This window comes from Canis lupus, chromosome 8, assembly GCF_048164855.1.
Source record: "Canis lupus baileyi chromosome 8, mCanLup2.hap1, whole genome shotgun sequence".
Classification (NCBI taxonomy): Eukaryota; Metazoa; Chordata; class Mammalia; order Carnivora; family Canidae; genus Canis; species Canis lupus.
This window is the reverse complement of record NC_132845.1, coordinates 53,659,037-53,680,745: the sequence shown is the minus strand read 5'-3', so window position 1 is coordinate 53,680,745 and position 21,709 is coordinate 53,659,037. Positions and strand designations below refer to the sequence as shown.

General features: G+C 38.4%; 1 protein-coding gene across 1 annotated transcript in view; it reads right to left on the bottom strand.

Moving 5' to 3' along the window:
* The window catches only part of LOC140639190 (phospholipid-transporting ATPase ABCA3-like), a 136,316-nt gene extending 114,607 nt beyond the window's left edge, over positions 1 to 21,709 (bottom strand). Inside the window, exons 1-4 of the mRNA XM_072837688.1 lie at positions 21,322 to 21,709; positions 13,089 to 13,157; positions 9,485 to 9,612; positions 7,394 to 7,541 (exon numbers count right to left, since the gene is read on the bottom strand). Coding sequence (XP_072693789.1) covers positions 7,394 to 7,541; positions 9,485 to 9,612; positions 13,089 to 13,157; positions 21,322 to 21,709 — 733 coding nt within the window. The remainder of the gene's footprint in view (positions 1 to 7,393; positions 7,542 to 9,484; positions 9,613 to 13,088; positions 13,158 to 21,321) is intronic.

Below are 21,709 nucleotides of genomic sequence, written 5' to 3'. Positions count from 1 at the left end.
TCTCCCCTCGGGATCTTGGCTTACTGTTCAATAGGGTCTTTCACATAAGCAGAAATATTTACTTTTGGGATCCCTGGGTGGCTCAGGGGCTTAGCGCCTGCCTTTGGCCCAGGGTGTGATCTTGGAGTCCCAGGATCGAGTCCCACATCAGGAGCCTGCATCTCCCTCTGCCTGTGACTCCACCCCCCTCTCTCTCCCTCTCTGTCTCATGAATAAATAAAATCTTATTTTTTAAAGAAATATTTACTTTTAATGAAGTTCAATTTGTCTGTTTCTTACTTTTATAGCAATACTTTTTCTGTCTTAATGAATCACTACTGGCCCCAAATTCATGAAGATATTCTCATAAATTTTGTTGTGGAAGCATTTTTTACATTTAGGCTTATGATCATTTTGTTAATTAACTTTGTTAATTAACTAATTTTGTATAGAGATGAGTTGGTGATCAAGATTCACTTTTTCCAACTAAATACCATGTTATTCCATCACAATTTGTTCAAATAGATTTCCTTTCCCCAGTGAATCATATTGGAGCCTTCATGGAAAAATCAAATGACTGTATGTACATGAGTCCTTTCCAGACACTCCATTCTTTTTATTGATGTATTTGTTCATCCTTACACCTAATAGAGCAATGTCTTAATTATGTAGATTTATAAGAAGTCTTGAATGTTCTTTAACATTGGCATTCCTTTCCAAGATTTTTTTTTACTAATCTAGACCCTTTGTATTTCCATATAAATTTTATAATGAGCTTGCCATTTTTTTTAAAAGACTGCTAGGATTCTATCACTATATTGCTAACATAGATCAAACTAGGGAGAAGCTGCCTTCTAACAATTTTGAATCATCCAACCAATGAGATGTAGGTGTTTCATCATTTGTTAAGGTCTTTTAAATTTTTCTCTCAGAAACGTTTTGTTGTTTTTGGTGTAGATTTATAATTTGTTTTTGTATACTGTCTTTCTATCTTGGGTATTTGCTAAATTTACATATTATATGTAGTACTTTTTTGTGGACATCTTCAGAATCACCTGCTTAACATGATTCTGTCAACTTCATATAATTTCACTCTTTCCAAAATCTGTACCTTTTATTTCATTTCTTTTTTGGGATATGTTAGGACTTCTAGTAATATGCTGAAAAGAATTGATGACAGCAAACATCTTTACTTCATTCTTATTAGGGGAAATGTTCAATATTTCACCAGGAAGATACAAATTTCTAACACATGTACTTTATCAGATTCAGAAACTTCACTTTTATTGCTACTTTGGCTTGGAGAGTTTTTTAAATATACTTTTTATTTTGTAAAAAAATGTAGTCTTACAGAAAAGTTGCAAAAATAATACAGAGTCCTATATACCATGCATTCTCAACAGCTATAGCTTCAAGCAGGCCATAGCACATAAAACAGATCTGTAGTATGTCTGTGGCAATAAACTTTAATGAAGGCAATGTACTTAGGGAAAAAATGTCTAAAATGATTCCCTAGAAGGGCAATAATGAAAAAAAGATTGAGAAATATTGTTAATATCCTGCACCCAGCTTCCCAAATATTACATCTTATATTACCATGGTACATTTGTGAAAACTAAGAAATTGAATTGGTACAATTTCTAATTTATAGAAACTTTGTTTGGATTTCACCAGTTTTTCCCTAGTGCCATTTTTTCTTTCTATTCCCATCCAGGATTCTACATTGCATTTAGTTGTCATGTCTCCATAGTCTCCTCTGACCTATGAAACTTTCTCATCCTTTCTTGATTTTCATGACCTTGAGAGTTTTTGAGAATCTTAGGCATGTACTTTGGAGGATGTCCTACAGCTTAGGTTTGTACAATGTTTTTCCACTAATAGACTAGAGTTAAAAGTTTTGGAGAAGGATACCACAGAGCTAAAATGCCCTCTTTATCACATTATACCACAGTATATCATTTTGATGTCATTACATGAAAATACTCATAAAATTGTTTTAAATTCCTTGTCTGCTAATTTCAGTATCTGGCTTATCTGTCCATTTATTTATATTGACTTTTTTTCTTTTAATTTTAGGTAACATTTTCCTATTCCTTTGCATATCCTATAATTTTGGATCTTGTGCCAGAAATTGTTATGAAAGGAACAGTGGACACTTAACTGTATAATGTTTGTTCTATTTTCTTAAAGATGCTAGCTCTTTCCTTTGTCATAGAGCCAAAGGGAGGAGCTGATCATTTAAATTCCAAGAGTTTAGTTGAGTCGAATTTGGGCCTCAACTTTAAATTCAGTTCACTTCTGTTTTCAAATGGTACCTTTTACCTTTCTGCCCAATTCTCCTTTCTACTGTGCCATGGATGATGGACATGTGTACTTTGTTAGGGTCTCATGTAGGACAAGCTTGGGCTATAGTTTCACTAACAGAGCTCTGGTTTACTTTGGGATTCCGTTTCATCTGGTTTCCACAATACAAATGCTGTCAAATTGTACAAATTCTGCTTCCTAGTTTACCTCCACTGCTGGCAGCTGAATAAACATCCCAAAGTTAGGGGGCAGCTGAAACACCCACTCTGCCAGCCCACACCACTGGGAAATGCACAGCTGCTTTTTCCTGATCTCTACAAAGTATATCTATGTTCAGCTCAATTCATGCCCAGGTTAGGTACTTGCTTCCAGGTACAGAAGCCACAGAAGCTCTTTATGTAAAAAGGGCCCGTTCCTCTCTGGAATTCAGTTCATCAAAGCTTCCTTGCATTCAAAACTCTAAAATGCCTTCATGATATATAATTTGCATTTTATTGTTTTTCATTCTCAATGTTTTATAAAAGTACTAGTTTACAATGACTTGAAAATTAAAAAAACAAAGCAAAACAAACAAACAAACAAACAAACACCCAGGACCTTCACCAGAGGAGCACTACCTTAAAGAACATTTATTTTCATTGGGACAAGGTCAACTTCCAAGCACAGGCTCCCCATACAGCTATCCATGGAAGCCTATAGTCTGCCCCAATATTCCTTCAGAGAGAAGTATTGATAAGACTTTAATTCAAGATGATTTATTTATTTCTCAAAGTCCCTTACTGACTGTAGAAGAGCATGAATGTTTTTAGTGAGGACACAGAGATTCATGTATACATAAATTAAATGTATTTTTAATTGTTCTTGGTAACACACCAAGTTCAGTGTTGATTTCATACATACTGCATTTAATTTACAACTGCAATATTTATGGGTTATTTAGCCCTTAGCACACTTTACACAATCTCTGTGCGAGCCCCAGGTACTTTACCTGTGGAATTGATGTAATCAAACCTGTCTCACAGTACTTTGGAATAAGAGTTAAAGACTCAAAAATTTTAGCTGTTGCTATGCCAGAGTGAGGAAGAACATGCAGTAAAAATATCTATTATATAAATAAAAATTGCTTTCCTGTTTAGAACTACTGTATAAATTAAGAAATTAAGGTTATATTAAGGAAAAGAGTTTATAGAGACAAGCAAGTAATTCAACAAAAATAGGGATTAGAGCCTTTAATCAACTAGTCTATTAACATTTTTTTAATAAATTAATTTTTTATTGGTGTTCAGTTTACCAACATACAGAATAACACCCAGTGCTCATCCCGTCAAGTGTCCCCCTCAATGCCCGTCACCTACTCACCCCCACCCCCCGCTCTCCTCCCCTTCCACCACCCCTTGTTCGTTTCCCAGAGTTAGGAAACTGAGGGGGTGTTCTGTCTCCCTTTCTGATATTTCCCACACATTTCTTCTCCCTTCCCTTATATTCCCTTTCACTATTATTTATATTCCCCAAATGAATGAGAACATACACTGTCCTTCTCCGATTGACTTACTTCACTCAGCATAATACCCTCCAGTTCCATCCACGTTGAAGCAAATGGTGGGTATTTGTCGTTTCTAATGGCTGAGTAATATTCCATTGTATACATAAACCACATCTTCTTTATCCATTCATCTTTTGATGGACACCGAGGCTCCTTCCACAGTTTGGCTATTGTGGACATTGCTGCTAGAAACACCGGGGTGCAGGTGTCCCGGCATTTCATTGCATCTGAATCTTTGGGGTAAATCCCCAACAGTGCAATTGCTGGGTCATACGGGCAGGTCTATTTTTAACTGTTTGAGGAACCTCCACACAGTTTTCCAGAGTGGTTGCACCAGTTCACATTCCCACCAACAGTGTAAGAGGATTCCCCTTTCTCCATATCCTCTCCAACATTTGTTGTTTCCTGCCTTGTTAATTTTCCCCATTCTCACTGGTGTGAGGTGGTATCTCATTGTGGTTTTGATTTGTATTTCCCTGATGGCAAGTGATGCGGAGCATTTTCTCATGTGCGTGTTGGCCATGTCTATGTCTTCCTCTGTGAGATTTCTGTTCATGTCTTTTGCCCATTTCATGATTGGATTGTTTGTTTCTTTGGTGTTGAGTTTAAGAAGTTCTTTATAGATCTTGGAAACTAGCCCTTTATCTGATAGGTCATTTGCAAATATCTTCTCCCATTCTGTAGGTTGTCTTTTAGTTTTGTTGACTGTATCCTTTGCTGTGCAAAAGCTTCTTATCTTGATGAAGTCCCAATAGTTCATTTTTGCTTTTGTTTCTTTTGCCTTCGTGGATGTATCTTGCAGGAAGTTACTGTGGCCAATTTCAAAAAGGGTGTTGCCTGTGTTCTCCTCTAGGATTTTGATGGAATCTTGTCTCACATTTAGATCTTTCATCCATTTTGAGTTTATCTTTGTGTATGGTGCAAGGAGCGGTCTAGTTTCATTCTTCTGCATGTGGATGTCCAATTTTCCAGCACCATTTATTGAATAGACTGTCTTTCTTCCAGTGGATAGTCTTTCCTCCTTTATTGAATATTAGTTGACCATAAAGTTCAGGGTCCACTTCTGGGTTCTCTACTCTGTTCCATTGATCTATGTGTCTGTTTTGTGCCAGTACCACACTGTCTTGATGACCACAGTTTGTAGTACAACCTGAAATCTGGCATTGTGATGCTCCCAGATATGGTTTTCTTTTTTAAAATTCCCCTGGCTATTTGGGGTCTTTTCTAATTCCACACAAATCTTAAAATAATTTGTTTTAACTCTCTGAAGAAAGTCCATGGTATTTTGATAGGGATTGCATTAAACGTGTATATTGCCCTGGGTAACATTGACATTTTCACAATATTAATTCTGCCAATCCATGAGCATGGAATATTTTTCCATCTCTTTGTGTCTTCCTCAATTTCTTTCAGAAGTGTTCTATAGTTTTTAGGGTATAGATCCTTTACCTCTTTGGTTAGGTTTATTCCTAGGTATCTTATGCCCACAGCAAATATCATTCTCAATGGGGAAGCACTGGGAGCCTTTCCCCTAAGATCAGGAACAAGACAGGGATGTCCACTCTCTCCACTGCTATTCAACATAGTACTGGAAGTCCTAGCCTCAGCAATCAGACCACAAAAAGACATTAAAGGCATTCAAATTGGCAAAGAAGAAGTCAAACTCTCCCTCTTCATCGATGACATGATACTCTACATAGAAAACCCAAAAGCCTCCACCCCAAGATTGCTAGAACTCATACAGCAATTTGGTAGCGTGGCAGGATACAAAATCAATGCCCAGAAATCAATGGCATTTCTATACACTAACAATGAGACTGAAGAAAGAGAAATTAAGGAGTCAATCCCATTTACAATTGCACCCAAAAGCATAAGATACCTAGGAATAAACCTAATCTATTAACATTTTTAATTTTCATTTCATGCTATATAAATATTTAAGTGTGCTTATATACACACACATGGATTATCAGCTTCAAGTACAGAGAGCTGAATTAATCAACTCCTCAATTCATGACCCAATAAATGGTTCATGACCCTTAATCTACTTTATTTATTTTCTTATATTCCTATTTTCCTTGCCCCTCTTTCCTACCCATTGGCAACATTTCTAATATGTTTGATGAGTACTTTTGTGTTTCTATATTTTCTTCTAAATTTCCCACTGGTTTTTCATTTGCATATACTTTATGTTAATGAAATTATATAATAAACTACTAGCTTAGTTCCCTGCAAGATGCTGCTACATCTAGTCCAGTTTTCTTAATCCACTGCTCTGATGCTGCCTCCTACTCCTTGCCACCACAACCAGCATTGCCAGGAGCTTTCTTATGGATCCACAAAAAAAGTTTAGGATTTCTACCCAAGAACATATTGTTAATTTGGCTACTACTAGGTCTGAATGTCCATGTTCCCCAAAATCCACATGTTGAAATCCTAACCCCTAAAAGGTGATGGGGGGGTGGGGCCTGTGAGTGGTGCTAAAATCGTGCAGCTCTCATAAATGGAATTAGGACCTTACAAAACAGGCTCCAGAGACCTCTCTAGCAAACCAAACTATGTTTGAAAGCACAGGCTAGGAACCAGGAAGAGGGCCCTTACCAGAGAATAACCATGCTGGTGCCTTGATCTTGGACTTCACAGTCTCCAGAAGTAAGAAATAAATTTCTGTTGCTTATAAGCTACCCAGTGTGTGGTATGTATTTTGTTATAGCCACCCAAACAAACTAATAAAGCTGCCACTGACAGACTGCCCCCCACCCAGAATGTCTATATCAGCTTATTCAGCCTCCCTCCTGCAGTGCATTTATATATCCCTGGCAGCTCTTAGCATTATCCAACTTTCTAAGTTTTTCACCAGTCTAACCCTTATAAAGTAATAATCCAGGCAAATTTCATAATGTATTATATACATGGGAAAAGACTTAAGATTCCTTTTTAAATTCTATACAAAACAATTTCAATACCTAACAGAGTAAATGTCATAGCTCTGTCAAATTAAATTTTGTACTTTTGTTATTCTTTTAGCATATTTAACTTGTAGGTTATTTCAAATTTCTATGATTTATGATAAATTGGTTATAGCTTGTTTTTCTTATTGAGTGATTTTCTCAAGGTAAATGGGAATTATTGTTAATGAAAGCAAAGCTTCCTTTCAAAGATGTTTTAATGATAGTCTGCATAATAAATTTTAAATTGCTATAGCTATATTAAAAACTATTCATCAACCCAAAAGAATAGTATACAGTTATAATGGATCAGACTCTGTCAGTATCTGGAAATATATATGTTAGTCATTAAAATAAAAATTTCACAAGTGAACCTACATGAAAATATAAGGTATACACTGACCAGGAAAAGATAAAAATACACTGTTCCAATGTATAGAAATTTTACACAAGTTTTGGAACACTGAAAATTTTAAATAAAGAAATCACCAGCAGCACAGCAAGTTAAAAATTAACTTTAATTTTCATCACCAGGTTGAAGAAATACAGGTATAAATATGTGATGGCTCTTACCATAAGACTGGGATATTAAAATAAGAATGACTAAAGATCTGCTCACCAGGTGGCCCCCCATTTGAATTACGTTCACTTCTGGGTCCCAAAGAAGGAAAAGTTGGAAAGAGAACACCTGTTTCCCAGCCTCCAGTTCGGAAGAAACTCACATACTTGTTCCTCTGAAAACCACTAAAACGCAGAGAATATTTTACCTATAAAGAGCAAAAAGAAATCTGTAAATGAAAAAAATAATTAAGCAAGAATGAGAAACAAAAGGAAGCTAAAGAAAAATTGCACGTGTGATTCTGAGGCAGACTGTCAAGCACTAAGTAGATTCTGAACACCAGCCAATGGAGCAGACTTGTTGTGTGGCTACTGTGGGTCTGCGGTAAGCAAACACAGTGGCAACTTGCACACCACTGCCAATATTTTCCCCCCAAAATAGATAGCTGGCATGCATACTGAAATGAAATATACCAAAAGGTATTGCTAATTTCTCTTTCCATTATGTCAGTCAAGTATTCCAAGAGGAAAATTTCTTGCTCTCCTAAAAGTGATTGTAACATAAGAAAGAATCCCACATGAGGAAAGAGGAGAAATGTGATAAAGTATAAATATGAAATACTGCATAATTTCATTATTAAATAAAAAGATAATACTAATTCTAGAGAACTAAGTAAACTTCAAGGTAAATCATGCTGGGCCTAAGTAGCTTTACAAGACAGCAAATGGTCTAGCAGCTAACTAGGGGCAGGGGTCAGACCAGAGAAATCGGTAATATCAAGAGGGGCAGGCAGAGGTCATAAACTAGGTAAATATTAATATGCTTAGTTATCAAGACAAAAGCTTTAGTCACTTATTGCATGTTCAAGGATTAAGAAGCATCACCTGTTCCTCAAGGAGCTCAAATTCTAGTTGAGACAACATATATATTTACATCATAGAAAATTCAGTGATAGTAATATGTACAGGGCATTTATGGGAGTATGAAGGATCAAAGGGGTGGGTGTGGTTAGGAGAGCCACTGTACAGTGAGTCACAGTAACAGTATTAAAGGTAAGAGTGAGCCAAGTAGCAAGGCAGTAGGGAGGTTGTACAAGGCATAATAGGTGAAGTTTGAAACTACCAAAAACATGTTGACCAGGCTCTATATATACACTGATGAGCCTACATCAGCATCACTTACACTGAATCAGTAACTTGAGGGAATTTTATATATGTGAAAGGAGGGAGGGAATGATGGGACTGAATGGAAAGATACCTACAACTCTACTTATGACACAGTGGTTTTCCTTACTTCTTCATTCCATTGACAACCATCTGTATCTTAAATGTAGAATTATCGCTTCATGCAATCATCTGTACCATATTCTGGTTATTTCCCTCAACACCAAGGACGCCAAGTTCAAAGCACAGTGCTCGTCTCACTTTCTTGGAAGTTGTTATTAGAATCTTCCTCAGAGTCCGCCTATATCCTAATTCTGATTCTGCTTGACTAACCTTAGCACTGTTTTCTAGATTTAGATTTTGGAGAAAAATGATGAGATTCAGCCAAAAGAAAGAGGAACCTTTTCATGTTGTGTTACATGCTTTAATACCTCAGGTCTTTTGACCTGTGAAATGTGCATTTACTTCACTATCACGCACAGAGCCGGAGGCAGCTGCCTTATCAGATACAGTGGTAAAGGTCAACGTCTCCTATGCTTCTGATCTATAAGAACTAAACCTAGTATGTGGTGAATTTAATTCTTTCCCCATCAACATAAAGCTCTGGCTATATAGATGCACAGACACAGAGATTAGCTAGATTTGGATTTAAATCTCTGCTCTACAGGCAGCCTGGGTAGCTCAGCGGTTTAGTGCCGCCTTCAGCCCAGGGTGTGATCCTGAAGACCTGGGATCGAATCCCACGTCAGGCTCCCTACATGGAGCCTGCTTCTCCCTCTGCCTGTGTCTCTGCCTCTCTCTCTCTCTGCGTCTCTCATGAATAAATAAAATCTTAAGAAAAAAAATCTCTGCTCTACTATGTACAAGCAGCATGGTTTTGGGTAAGCTGCAGTCTCCTGACTTAATGAATGAAATAATTATGCCTCTACTTGATTAAGCCTCAGAAACTGGAAGTACACTTACGAGGTTCTACATAAAACCTTCTTACCTTAAATGGCAGGGGATCATTACTATTTTGGAACTTGTGGTCAAAAATAATACCAACCAACACTTTTTTAGAGTTATTCTCTTGCTTAACATACTCTTCAAATTTTCTTTCTGAAGAAAAGCCTTGAACTGTAGAGAGAAAAAATCGAATGTGAGTTGCCCACATAAAGGCAAAGTATCTGACTGCCTTTTCTATCTATAGGATGGGGAAATGATTTACATGGGTGAAAGTCTATCAAAATATAAATTATAAAACATTGTTGCTCAAACATTGGCATAACAAAAATGGATATTAGGAGTACATAAAATGTTTAAGAGTTTTAAAACTTTTATCACAAGTTTAAAATATAATTATTATAATAACTGCATACTGAAATAAACTAAGGAAGAGGGATATTTCCAATGTGTTTTTAAAGTTCCACCTTGGAAGGAAATAACAAAATTGATCCATGCAATCTATTCAAAGTCCTAGAAGATGGGAATCTTTAATATATGAATAAAAAATCCTCAGAAGTTGAAGAATGAAACTTCACAAGTTTAATATTTGAGGTGATTATGTGTCATAATCATTATTTTTTCTATAGTTGGGAAATCCCAACTATGCTGCACTTTTCTCAGGGTGGGCACAGCTGGGATATTACAGCAGGGACAAAGCTGTAAGTAGGATTTCAGGGACTGGAATCAGATTTGCACCTACACAAAATGAGCAGAAGCAAGAGGAAACAAAGTCCTTAAGAGAATTCAAATGATTAAAGCTGGAAAAACAAAGTCTACATTAAACATAACAAAACAAAACAACATAGGAACACAGCTGGAAATAGAACCTAATATTGAAAGTACGCTGTGAACGAAGTGAAGTGTGTACAAGCAGGTAGTCAGGCACACTTTGGGGCGGGTAACCCCGACTTCCGCATCTGAGCATAACCACTGTCATCCGTGCCACCCATGCATCCTTTATGTCTCAGGAAACCTCCCAATCTCTTTCCCTTAACCACTAAATGTTGTGGGAAATCTCCATGACGCTTTGTAATTGCCACGCTGTAGTGGTAAGCTTCAAGGAAGGTATTTACTACTCAAGCAGGAGTATGAGAGATAAAGGGAGGAGAGATTTGTGAGGACTTTATGAGGCTAAAACATGTGTTTGCCTAGATTTCTCAGAAAATGGAACTGCAGGGAAGTTTATTATTTATTTATTTTCATTTATTATCTGGGGTGACTTTATTTTTCCCCAGCTTTATTGAAGTTCATGACATATAAAAATTGTGTGTATTTAAGGTGCAAAACATGATGGTTTGATGTATGTGTACACTATAAAATGACTGCCACAATCAAGCTAATTAATGTATCCATGACCACACAGTTACCACTTATTTTACCTTTAAAATTATCTGCCCAGAGTTATTGAGGTATCACTCACAAATTAAAAGTATACATATGTAGGTTGTATAACATGATTTTAAGGTACACAACATGTTTTAATATATGCATATATTATGAAATGATTACCAAAATCAGGTTAATTAACACATCTATCACCTTACATAGTTACCATCTTTTTTATTTGAGAACACTACAAGATCTAGTCTCTGAATACATTTAATATACAGTATTGTTAACTATAGTCACCATGTACATTAGATTGCCAGGACTTATTTGTCTTTATAACTGAAAGTTCATACAACTTGACCAATAACTCCCCATTTTCCCCACCCATCCCCAGCTCCAGAAACCATGAAACTATGATTCTTTTTTTTCTGAAACCATGATTCTACTCTCTGCTTCTGTGAGCTCAACATTTTTAGATAACACATATAAGTGAGATTATACAGCATCTTTCTGTGTCCAGCTTATTTCACTTAGCATGATGTCCTCCAAACATACATATTGTTACAAATGACAGGATTTCCTTCTTTTTTATGACTGAATAATCACATTTTCTCTATGTGTCCATCTGTTGATGGACACTTTGGTTGCTACTATATGTTGGTTAATTGTAAATAATGCTACAATGAATAACTACAAAGCTGCAAACCTTGAAAAAGGGAGAAGCACAGGGTAAGTGCTATATTCACCCTGATATTTTGCCTGAAAGTGTTTGCAGAAAGCTGCAGACTTACTGAGCTGAAGAAAAAAGGTGAGAGTTTGGGCTGTCAAAATGGCTAGAACTTGAAAAGTTCCAGAGAGAAGAAAACAGCAGAGAAGTGGAAAATTGACTTGTAAGTCAACCCCTAGTCACCAGCCAACCCCTTAACTGATGATGCCTAGGTTCAAGCCATGAAACCAAGAAAATAACAGCAGGTGGCAGGCTACACTGCTAAGCAGGGATTTCAGTAGGTGGACAATATTGATGAACCAAAGAATAGAGTTCAAGCCCCACAAAGGTAGTGGAGCCTTCATAAATACTCCAGCTTTGCAGCTGACACACTAGAAGAGCCACACCCTAGGACAAGGGGTAAGCTGCAGTTGTAAAGACAAAACTAAAATACAGTCCTCACGAAGAAGCTCAAAACCAGACTTTGATGGAATCAAGTCACTCTGTCAGTATTCTAACAACTATCCAGAAGAAAACTTAAGCCTCTTTGGATACACATAAGCTCATGCTTATGCTGTGTGCCTCTATGTTCCTCTGGCACACCATCATATAGCACTGGGGTTATACTTACCCAGGTTTAAGAAGCACAATGAGAAACGAGGAACACAGTATCATAGAATTGGATAATAACCTAAAATAATATAAATTGATCATATAATTTTTAAATATTGCTACTTGTTTTAGTCTCTAGGAGAAAACACTTTATATGAATTTAACTCTCAAGTTTAACAAAATCTATAATAGTATACCTAGGAGGTTACTATCTGGTAATAAGGATATATCCTACAATCTTTAGTTGGCAGATAAATGCCCAATTAAAAGGTTATACATATGTCTTCACTGAAACTCAATTTAATAATACATTTTTTTAAAAAAACTTCTATTTCTAACCTGAGAAATTATACTGTAAATCCCTTTTCACAAGTTCAACGATACCCTTCACCACAACACTTTTGGAAGGCACAAAAGCCAGTTCCCATGCACCAGGAAAAATCATGGGCACTTCAAGGAATGCAGGCAACTCATCAACAGGCTGAAGAGAGTAATTGAAAGGCCCATAGTTCCTTATAATCAAAAGCTTGCGTGTTAACAAAAGTGTACCAGCAAATATTAATGTTAGGACGAATTCCATAAATAATGCCATCAATCGTCGTCTCTAGGAGATGGAAACAAAAAGATTATGTTAATTGTCCTATGAGTCCATTAACTCTGCAAACGCTTAATTGTTTTATATTAACAACACTTCTTAAGAGAAGATATATAGATAACAAAAAAGAACAGCTTCACTCTATAATAGCAGTAATTTCCTGGACCATCTTTTCATTCCTTTCTACATGTCATTCTGCTATTATTTCACTCTGTAAGGACTCTTCATATTTGGAAGAGATAACCCCAGCCATAGAATTGAGAAGAATATAACAATATAAATTGAAATGCAGGGATCAGGCTGTAAGACATTTTCCACTGTGGTCTCTTAGCTATTGCAAAAAATCTTATAGATAGCTCAACTTACTTTTAAAATAAAATTCTTCCACAGAAGAGCCATAAATTTGTAAAACCATGAGAAATCCATTCTTCAGCTCTATGGAGGGAGTAAAGATTTTACAAAAATAAATTAAGTTTATAACAAAATGTAAATTTTAGACAAGTAATTTACTTAAATTTAAATTGTTTCATTTTCTAATCAAGCGTAAGGGATGACAAAAAGAAACAATAAGCATTTGAAATATTTGAGATTTTTATCCCTATATCCTTACTTGGTATTCCTGAGTTTCTAGTATATATAAAACTTCAAGCACAAAACAAATATCAGTAAGTTATTGATGCAAGTTTCCAGGTAAATCTGACCTTTTCCAATTATTATCAAAAACACTAATTTAAAAAATAATACAAAAAAATAATTACCATCAGCAAAAAGACAAAATGGTATGGAAAATGACATCACAGCTATAAACCCAAAATGCCACTCAACAATTAGCAAGATTGAAAGTACCTCCATTAATAACATTGCTAGTGGGAACAGATTCATTCTTATATTTCACAAATACATGCTGAACTTTTATTAAGTGACATATTAAGTGTAGGTGTATAATAGGAAACATAACAAATAAAACCCTTCCTTCATGGTATGGGCCGCATTGTAGGCTATTAATAATCCAGAATCTGAAGTGGACTATCTATCAATTCCCAGCTCTACTACTGTCTGTGTGATCTTGAAAACTTGACTTAAATTCTTGCAGCTACCAGGGAGAGAGCTAAAATTCAGGGCCAGAAAGGGGAGACATTATTTTTAAACCTCACCTTATAAATAATGATGACTATGGAGGAGATTGGCCTTCCCAGGAATTGCAGCTCAATTTCAAATTTCAATCTTTGATACCAGATGAAGGTATCCCATATTGCAAATGCCTACAGGTGACTGATATAAGAAAATAAATCCTCTCAGGAAAAAAATAACATCCTGGGGAGACAGCTATTCCTATTTTCTGCATATAATTATCTGGCAGTCCTTACACTTAGGGTGCAATTATCAGGAGCAAAATTTAAAATAACTACCCTTACCATTTCAAGGCAAAAAGCAAAAGAAGCTTTAGAAATTCCACAGAAGGGCATAAGATTAGGATTTCAAAGGATGGAGGAAGAAGGGCATCTAGACCTAAGCATAAAAGCTAAACTATAAAATACAAAAAAATAGATAGGAGACTATCTTTGTGGCCTTGTAGCACACAGAAATTTCCTAAAGTGAATGAAAAAATTACAAACTATAAAAAGGGGCTTCATCAAAATATAAAATTACTGTTCATCAAAAAATACCATCATGAGGGTAGCCCAGGTGGCTCAGCGGTTAAGTGCCGCCTTCAGCCCAGGGCATGATCCTGGAGACTGGGGACTGAGTCCCACGTCGGGTTCCCTGCATGGAGCCTGCTTCTCCCTCTGCCTGTGTCTCTGCCTCTCGCTCTCTCTCTCTCTCTCATGAATGGATAAATAAAAAAAAAAAATGAGATGATGTATGTGTTAACTAAATTTATTGTTTTAGTTGTGTTAGCTAAATTTATTGTGTGTAAATTATCACACTGTACATCTTAAACTTATTCAATGTTTTAAGTCAATTATATATATTAAATCTGGAGAGGGGAAGAAGTACATATTGACAAAAAGCACAGAAAACTGATTTTAAAATGGACCAAAGTCCTTAACATACAGCTTCCCATAGAAGGCATAAAGATGCCACACAAGCATATGAAAAATATGCTCCATATCATATATTATTCAGTAAATGTAAATTTAAGAAACGAGGTACCACTACACATCTATCAGAATGGCCAAAATCCATTAACACTAATGACACCAAATGTGGCCAGTATATAGAGCAACAGAAACTCTCATTCATCGCTGGTGGGAATGCAAAACATGTAGCCACTTTGGAATGGAAGAGAGTTGCAGTTTTCTACAAAACTAAACATACTCTTACCATACAGTCCAGCAATTACAGTCCTTGGTATTTATATAAAGGAGTTGAAAACTTATGTCCATACAAAAACCTGCACAGGGATGCTTACAGCAGCTTTACTTAGAATTTCCAAAACTTATAAGCAACCAGGATATCTTTTAGTAGATAAATGGATAATTATACTATAATATATCCAGAAAACAGAATATTATTCAGTGCTAAAAAGAAATGAGGTATAAAGCTATGGAAAGACATGGAAAAACCTTACATGCATAATGCTAAGTGAAAGAGGCCAATCTGGAAAGGCTACGTACTATATGATTCCAACTATATGACACTCAAGAAAAAGTAACATCATACATATATAGTATAAAAAGATCAGTGGTTCCCAGGGCTTGGGGGTAGAGGGAAAAGGAATGAATATATGGAGCCTGGAGGATTTTTAGGGCAGTGACTACTCTGTATAGACACTATAATGATGGATACATGTAATTATATATTTGTCCAACCCCACAGAATGTTTAACAACAAAAGTGAGTCCCAATGTAAACCATGGACTTTGGATAATAATGATGTTTAGGTGTAGATTTACTAATTTTAACAAACATCATACCCTGGTGAGGGAGCGGTATAAGGAAAGCTACACACGCGTGCAGGTTGTGGGTATATGGAAAATCAATACACCTTTCCTCAATTTTGCCATGAACCTAAAACTGCTCTTAAAAAAGTAAAATATTAACAAAAAGCACAGGAAAAACTTCTCAACATCATAAGTCATCAGTGAAGTACAAATAAAACAAACTGAGATACCTCAAAATACACACAAAAATAACTGACAACACATAATATTGGAGAAGATGCAAAGCAAAAGTCTCATCAATTACCAGTGGGAATACAAAATGATACAAACACTTTGGAAAGCCTTAGCAGTTTCTTTTTAAAAATTATTATTATTTTTTTAAGATTTTATTCATGAGAGACCAAGAGAGAGAAGCAGAGACATAGGGAGAGAGAGAAGCAGGCTCCCTGCAAGGAGCCTGATGCGGGACTTGATCCCAGACCCTAGGATCACGGCCTGAGCCGAAGGCAGACGCTCAACCTCTGAGCCACCCAAGCATCCTCTTTTAAAATTTTTTTTTAAAGCTTTTATTTATTTATTCATGAGAGACACACAGAGAGAGAGAGAGAGAGAGAGAGAGAGAGAGGCAGAGACACAGGCAGAGGGAGAAGTAGGCTCCATGCAGGGAGCCTGACGTGGGACTTGATCCCCAGTCTCCAGGATCAGGCCCTGGGTTGAAGGTGGTGCTAAACCGCTGACCCACCCGGGCTGCCCATATTATTTATTTTTAAATTACAGTACAATTAACATACAGTGTTATATTAGTTTCAGGTATACAATATAGTGATTCAGGATTCTATACATTATGCAGTGCTCATTATGGTAAGTGTACTCTTAATCTCTGTTGTCTATTTCACCCTTCTCCCCAGTCACCTCCCCTCTGGCAACCACCAGTTTGTTGCCTATAGTTAAGTCTCTTTTAGTTTGGTCTTTTTTGTTGTTGCTCATTTGTTTTGCTTTTTAAATTCCACATATGAGTGAGATCATATGGTATTTGTCTTTCTCTTATTTCACCTAGCATTATATTCTCTAGCTTTTTCCATGTCATTGCAAATGGCCAGATTTCATTCTTTTTTTTTAAATTTTTATTTATTTATGATAGTCACACACACAGAGAGAGAGAGAGGCAGAGACATAGGCAGAGGGAGAAGCAAGCTCCATGCACTGGGAGCCTGACATGGGATTCGATCCCGGGTCTCCAGGATCACACCCTGGGCCAAATGCAGGCGCTAAACCGCTGCGCCACCCAGGGATCCCAGATTTCATTCTTTTTTATATCTAAGTAATATACCATCATATATATAAAGATGTGATATATCACATCTAGAAGATATATATCTCTATATCTATGTATATATCTCTCTATATATATCTTACATCTTCTTTATCCATTTATTTATCAATGGACACTTGGACTGTTCCCATAAGCTGGCTATGGTAAATAAGCTGCAATCAACACAATGTGAATATATCTTTTTAAATTAAATTTTTCATTTTGAGTAAATACCAGTAGTATAATTACTGGATTATTCTGATAATTACATTTTTATTTTTTAAGTGTTTATTTAAATTCCAGTTAGTTAACATACTAACATATCCAGTGTGATATTAATTTCAGGTGTATAATATAGTGATTCAACAATTGTATACAAACAACCAGTACTCATCACAACTGCTCTCCTTAATCTCCATCACCCATTTAACCCATTCCCCTCCCCTCCAGTAACCCTGTTTGTTCTCTATAGTCTGTTTCTTGGTTTGCTTCTGTTTTCCCCTTTGCTTATTTGTGTTGTTTCTTAAATTTCACACAGGAGAGCCACTAGGTGGCTCAGTCAGTTGAGCACCTGACTCTAGGTTTCAGCTTGGGTCATGATCTTAGGATCCTAAGATCCAGCCCCGCATCAGGTTCAGTGCAGTTTGTTTATCCTTCTCTTTCTGCTCCTCCCCCTGTGCTCTCTCTTTCAAATAAATATATTTGTCTTTCTCTGACTGATTTATTTCACTTAGCGCAATACTCTCTAGCTCCATCCCTATCATTGCTAATGGCTAGATTTCATTCTTTATGGCTGAGTAATATTCCAGGATATATTTATCTCCATATATATGGATGGATATATATATCACTTCTTCATTATCCATTCATCAGTTGTTGAACGTTTGGGTTCTTTCTATTTTGGCTATTATAGATAATGCTTCTATAAACATTGGGGTGCAATGTACACCTCTGAATTAGTGCTCTTATATCATTTGAGTAAATACTTAGTAGTGCAATTGATGAATCAAAGGATAGTTCTATTTTTAACTTTTTGAGGCACCTCCATATTGTTTTCCAAAGTGGCTGAACCAGTTTACACTCCCACCAACAGTGGGAGGGTTCCCCTTTCTCCACATCCTCACCAATACCTATTGTTTCTTGTGTTACTGATTTTAGCCATTCTAAGTGTGAGGTGTTATCTCACTGTAGTTTTGATTTGCATTTCCCTGATAATAAGTGATGTTGAGCATCTTCTCATGGGTCTGTTGGCAAGCTGGATGTCTTCTCTGGGGAAATGTTTGCTCATGTGTTCTGCCCATTTTTCAATTGGATGATTTGTTTTTTGGGTGTTAAGTTGTATCAGTTCTTTATATATTTTGGATACTAACCTTTTATTGGATTTGTCATTTGCAAATATCCATTGCCATACCATAATTACCTTTTAGTTTTGTTGATTGTTTCCTTCACTGTGCAGAAGCTTTATCTTTTGATGTAGTCCCAATAGTTTATTTTTGCTTTTATTTTGCCTCAGGAGACATATCTAGAAACATGTTGTGGTAGCTGATGTCAGAGACTTTACTGCCTGTGCTCTCTTCGAGGATTTTTATGGTTTCAAGTCTCACATTTAGGTCTTTAATACATTTCAAATGTATTTTGGTGATGGTGAAAGACTGTGTTCCAGTTTCATTCTTTCACATGTAGCTGACCAGTGCTTCCAATACTATTTGTTGAAGAAACTTTTTCCCATTGGATAGTCTTCTCTCCTTTGTTAAAGATTAATACATGATATAGTGGTGGGTTTATTTTTGGGTTTTCTATTTGTTCTATTGATCCACGTGTTTATTTTTGTGTCAGTACCAAACTGTTTCATGATAGCTTTGCAATATAACTTGAAGTCCAGGATTGTGGTATCTCTAGCCTTGCTTTTTCTTTTTTAAAACTGCTTTGGCTAAATGGACTCTTTTGTGTTTTTTTTTTAAATAATAAATTTATTTTTTATTGGTGTTCAATTTGCCAACATACAGAATAACACCCAGTGCTCATCCCGTCAAGTGCCCCCCTCAGTGCCCGTCACCCATTCACCCACACCCCCCGCTCTCCTCCCCTTCCACCACCCTGAGTTCGTTTCCCAGTTAGGAGTCTTTATGTTCTGTTTCCCTTTCTGATATTTCCTACCCATTTCTTCTCCCTTCCCTTATATTCCCTTTCACTATTATTTATATTCCCCAAATGAATGAGAACATATAATGTTTGTCCTTCTCCGATTGACTTACTTCACTCAGCATAATACCCTCCAGTTCCATCCACGTCAAAGCAGATGGTGGGTATTTGTCGTTTCTAATGGCTGAGTAATAACCATTGTATACATAAACCACATCTTCTTTATCCATTCATCTTTTAATGGACACCGAGGCTCCTTCCACAGTCTGCCTATTGTGGACATGGCTGCTATAAACATTGGGGTGCACTCCCGGCATTTCATTGCATCTGTATCTTTGGAGTATAACCCCAGCAGTGCAATTGCTGGGTCGTAGGGCAGATCTATTTTTAACTCTTTGAGGAACCTCCACACAGTTTTCCAGAGTGGCTGCACCAGTTCACATTCCCACCGACAGTGCAGGAGGGTTCCCCTTTCTCCACATCCTCTCCAACATTTGTGGTTTCCTGCCTTGTTAATTTTCCCCATTCTCACTGGTGTGAGGTGGTATCTCATTGTGGTTTTGATTTGTATTTCCCTGATGGCAAGTGATATGGAACATTTTCTCATGTGCTTGTTGGTCCTTTCTCTGTTTAAAACATAAGTAGCTCTTTTTCCAAGCCTCTTTCCTCTTTTGTAATTCCAAACTGTCTTTAGCAAGGACCTGGGAGCCATCCTTTGAAATAATGTAATCCTCAAGGAAGATAGCACCCCTATTCCCAGTCTCTGTGGGAGGGCAGGAGCTAGCTTCTAACAGGCAACAACCAGCAAGCACACATGGCCTGATTGCAGAACCACAGGAACAAACTTCAGCAAGTTACTCAATGTGTTCTACAGGTCCACCTCCCCTCTACAGTCCTCCAGGGCACTCCCATTGTCTCACTCAGCCCTCACACACCCTCCCACCCTTTGTTTCAGCAGAACTGAGCTCAGACTGACCTCCTTGCATGGAGTCTTCCTTGCCTGTTTAACTTAGTTCAGTGCAATTCTTGCTTTGGCAGACGAAAACTAAGACATGTGAGCTTCCGTCAGCACTTAACTTCCATGTTCCTTTCCTGTATTTATCGGACCGTTACTGTGTTCCGTCAGTTGAAATATTCTAATCACCTCAGAAATGGGTACAAGTAGTGTCCAGTTTCTTTTAGATGATGAAACAAGTTCGGTGAAATCAAACATTTACCTTGAGACATTGCTGTAACCTGAACGTCCGTGTCCTCCTTGCCTCCCCAGGTTTGTATGTTGAAATCCTAGCCCCATTAGGTCATGAGGATGGAGCCCTGATGAATGCCATTAATGCCCTTAAGACACAGGCCCCAGGGAGCTCCCTTGCTCCCTCCACCCTGTGAAGGACACAGTGAGAAGAGGCCTGTCTGTGAATCAGAAATCAGGCTCTCACCACACACGGGACCTGTATGAAGCTTTGAGACTTCCCAGCCTCAGGAAGTTACTCAGAGTGTCCTACTGTGAGAAACACATCTTGTTTTTAAGTACCCCAGTCATGTGCTGACTGGGGCAGTCACACAGCACATACGTTCTGGACTCAGCAGGCCGAGACCCACAGGTGTCTCCAGAGCCCTGCCTTTCAAGTACTTGCAACAGTCAAAATAAAATTTTGTTGATTTTGCTCTGGTTAGGGACACGTGGGGGCTCAGTCTGTTAAGGGTCTGCCTTCTGCTCAGGTCATGATCCTGGAGTCCCAGGATGGAGCCCCACCTCCAGCTCCCTGTTCAGCGGGGAGCCAGCTTCCCCCTCTCCCTTCGCTCCCCTGGGCTTCAGGCTCTTAGCTTCTCTGTTTGGGGGTCCAGAGAAGTATCTCTTACTTCCTGTGCTTGCTTTGGTGTCTTTGACGCGGAGGGCACTTTCTCCTCCCTGGGAAGCCCTGGATGCATGCCCCAGAGCAGGGGGACCCGGACAGGCAGAGGACGGGAGTGAGGTCCTGTGAGGATGGAGGGCCAACACCGGGGTGTGGTGGCCCCTGACATTCGATAGTGGGGTGCAAGTCATACTAGAATATGTGTGTTACGTACAGGGGGGCTGGGGTGTCATTTTGGAGCGCAGCAGGGAGCGCTGTGGAGGGTTCCCGCGTATTTGGGGCTTGGGGGGTTTCGGGCTCTGCACTCAAGAATGAGGCTGGCGGGTCGGCCTCCGGGGGAGTCTGGGGAGCACCCCTGCCTCCCCGGGGAATCTGGGGAGAAGACGCCAGGCGGGCAGGCCCCACACTCACCGCTCTCACGGCTCCAAACCACCAGGGCCACAGCTCCGCCTCCACCCCCACCTCTGAGGGACACGCGCCCTCCCCGCCGCAGCGCCTCCTCCCAACGCCTTCGCCAACCGCCCAGCTGAGAGTTCTCGCGAGGCTCTGGTCTCCCGCCTCGGCCCCTGCCTCGCGCATGCGCGCACACGCCCGGCCCCAGGCCGCCCCTTCCCCCCTGCGGCCCTCGCGGCACGCGTCTCCGCACCCTCTGTGCCCCGGACACTCTCTCAGAGCGTGAGGCCTCGTTAAACTCCTCTCTCGCGCCCTGCCTGAGGCACCCAAACCCCGAGGGCCCTACCTCGTGGCCGTTCGCCCGCTTCCGGGCTCCTGGCCCCTGCCCCGCGCCAAGCGACCCCAT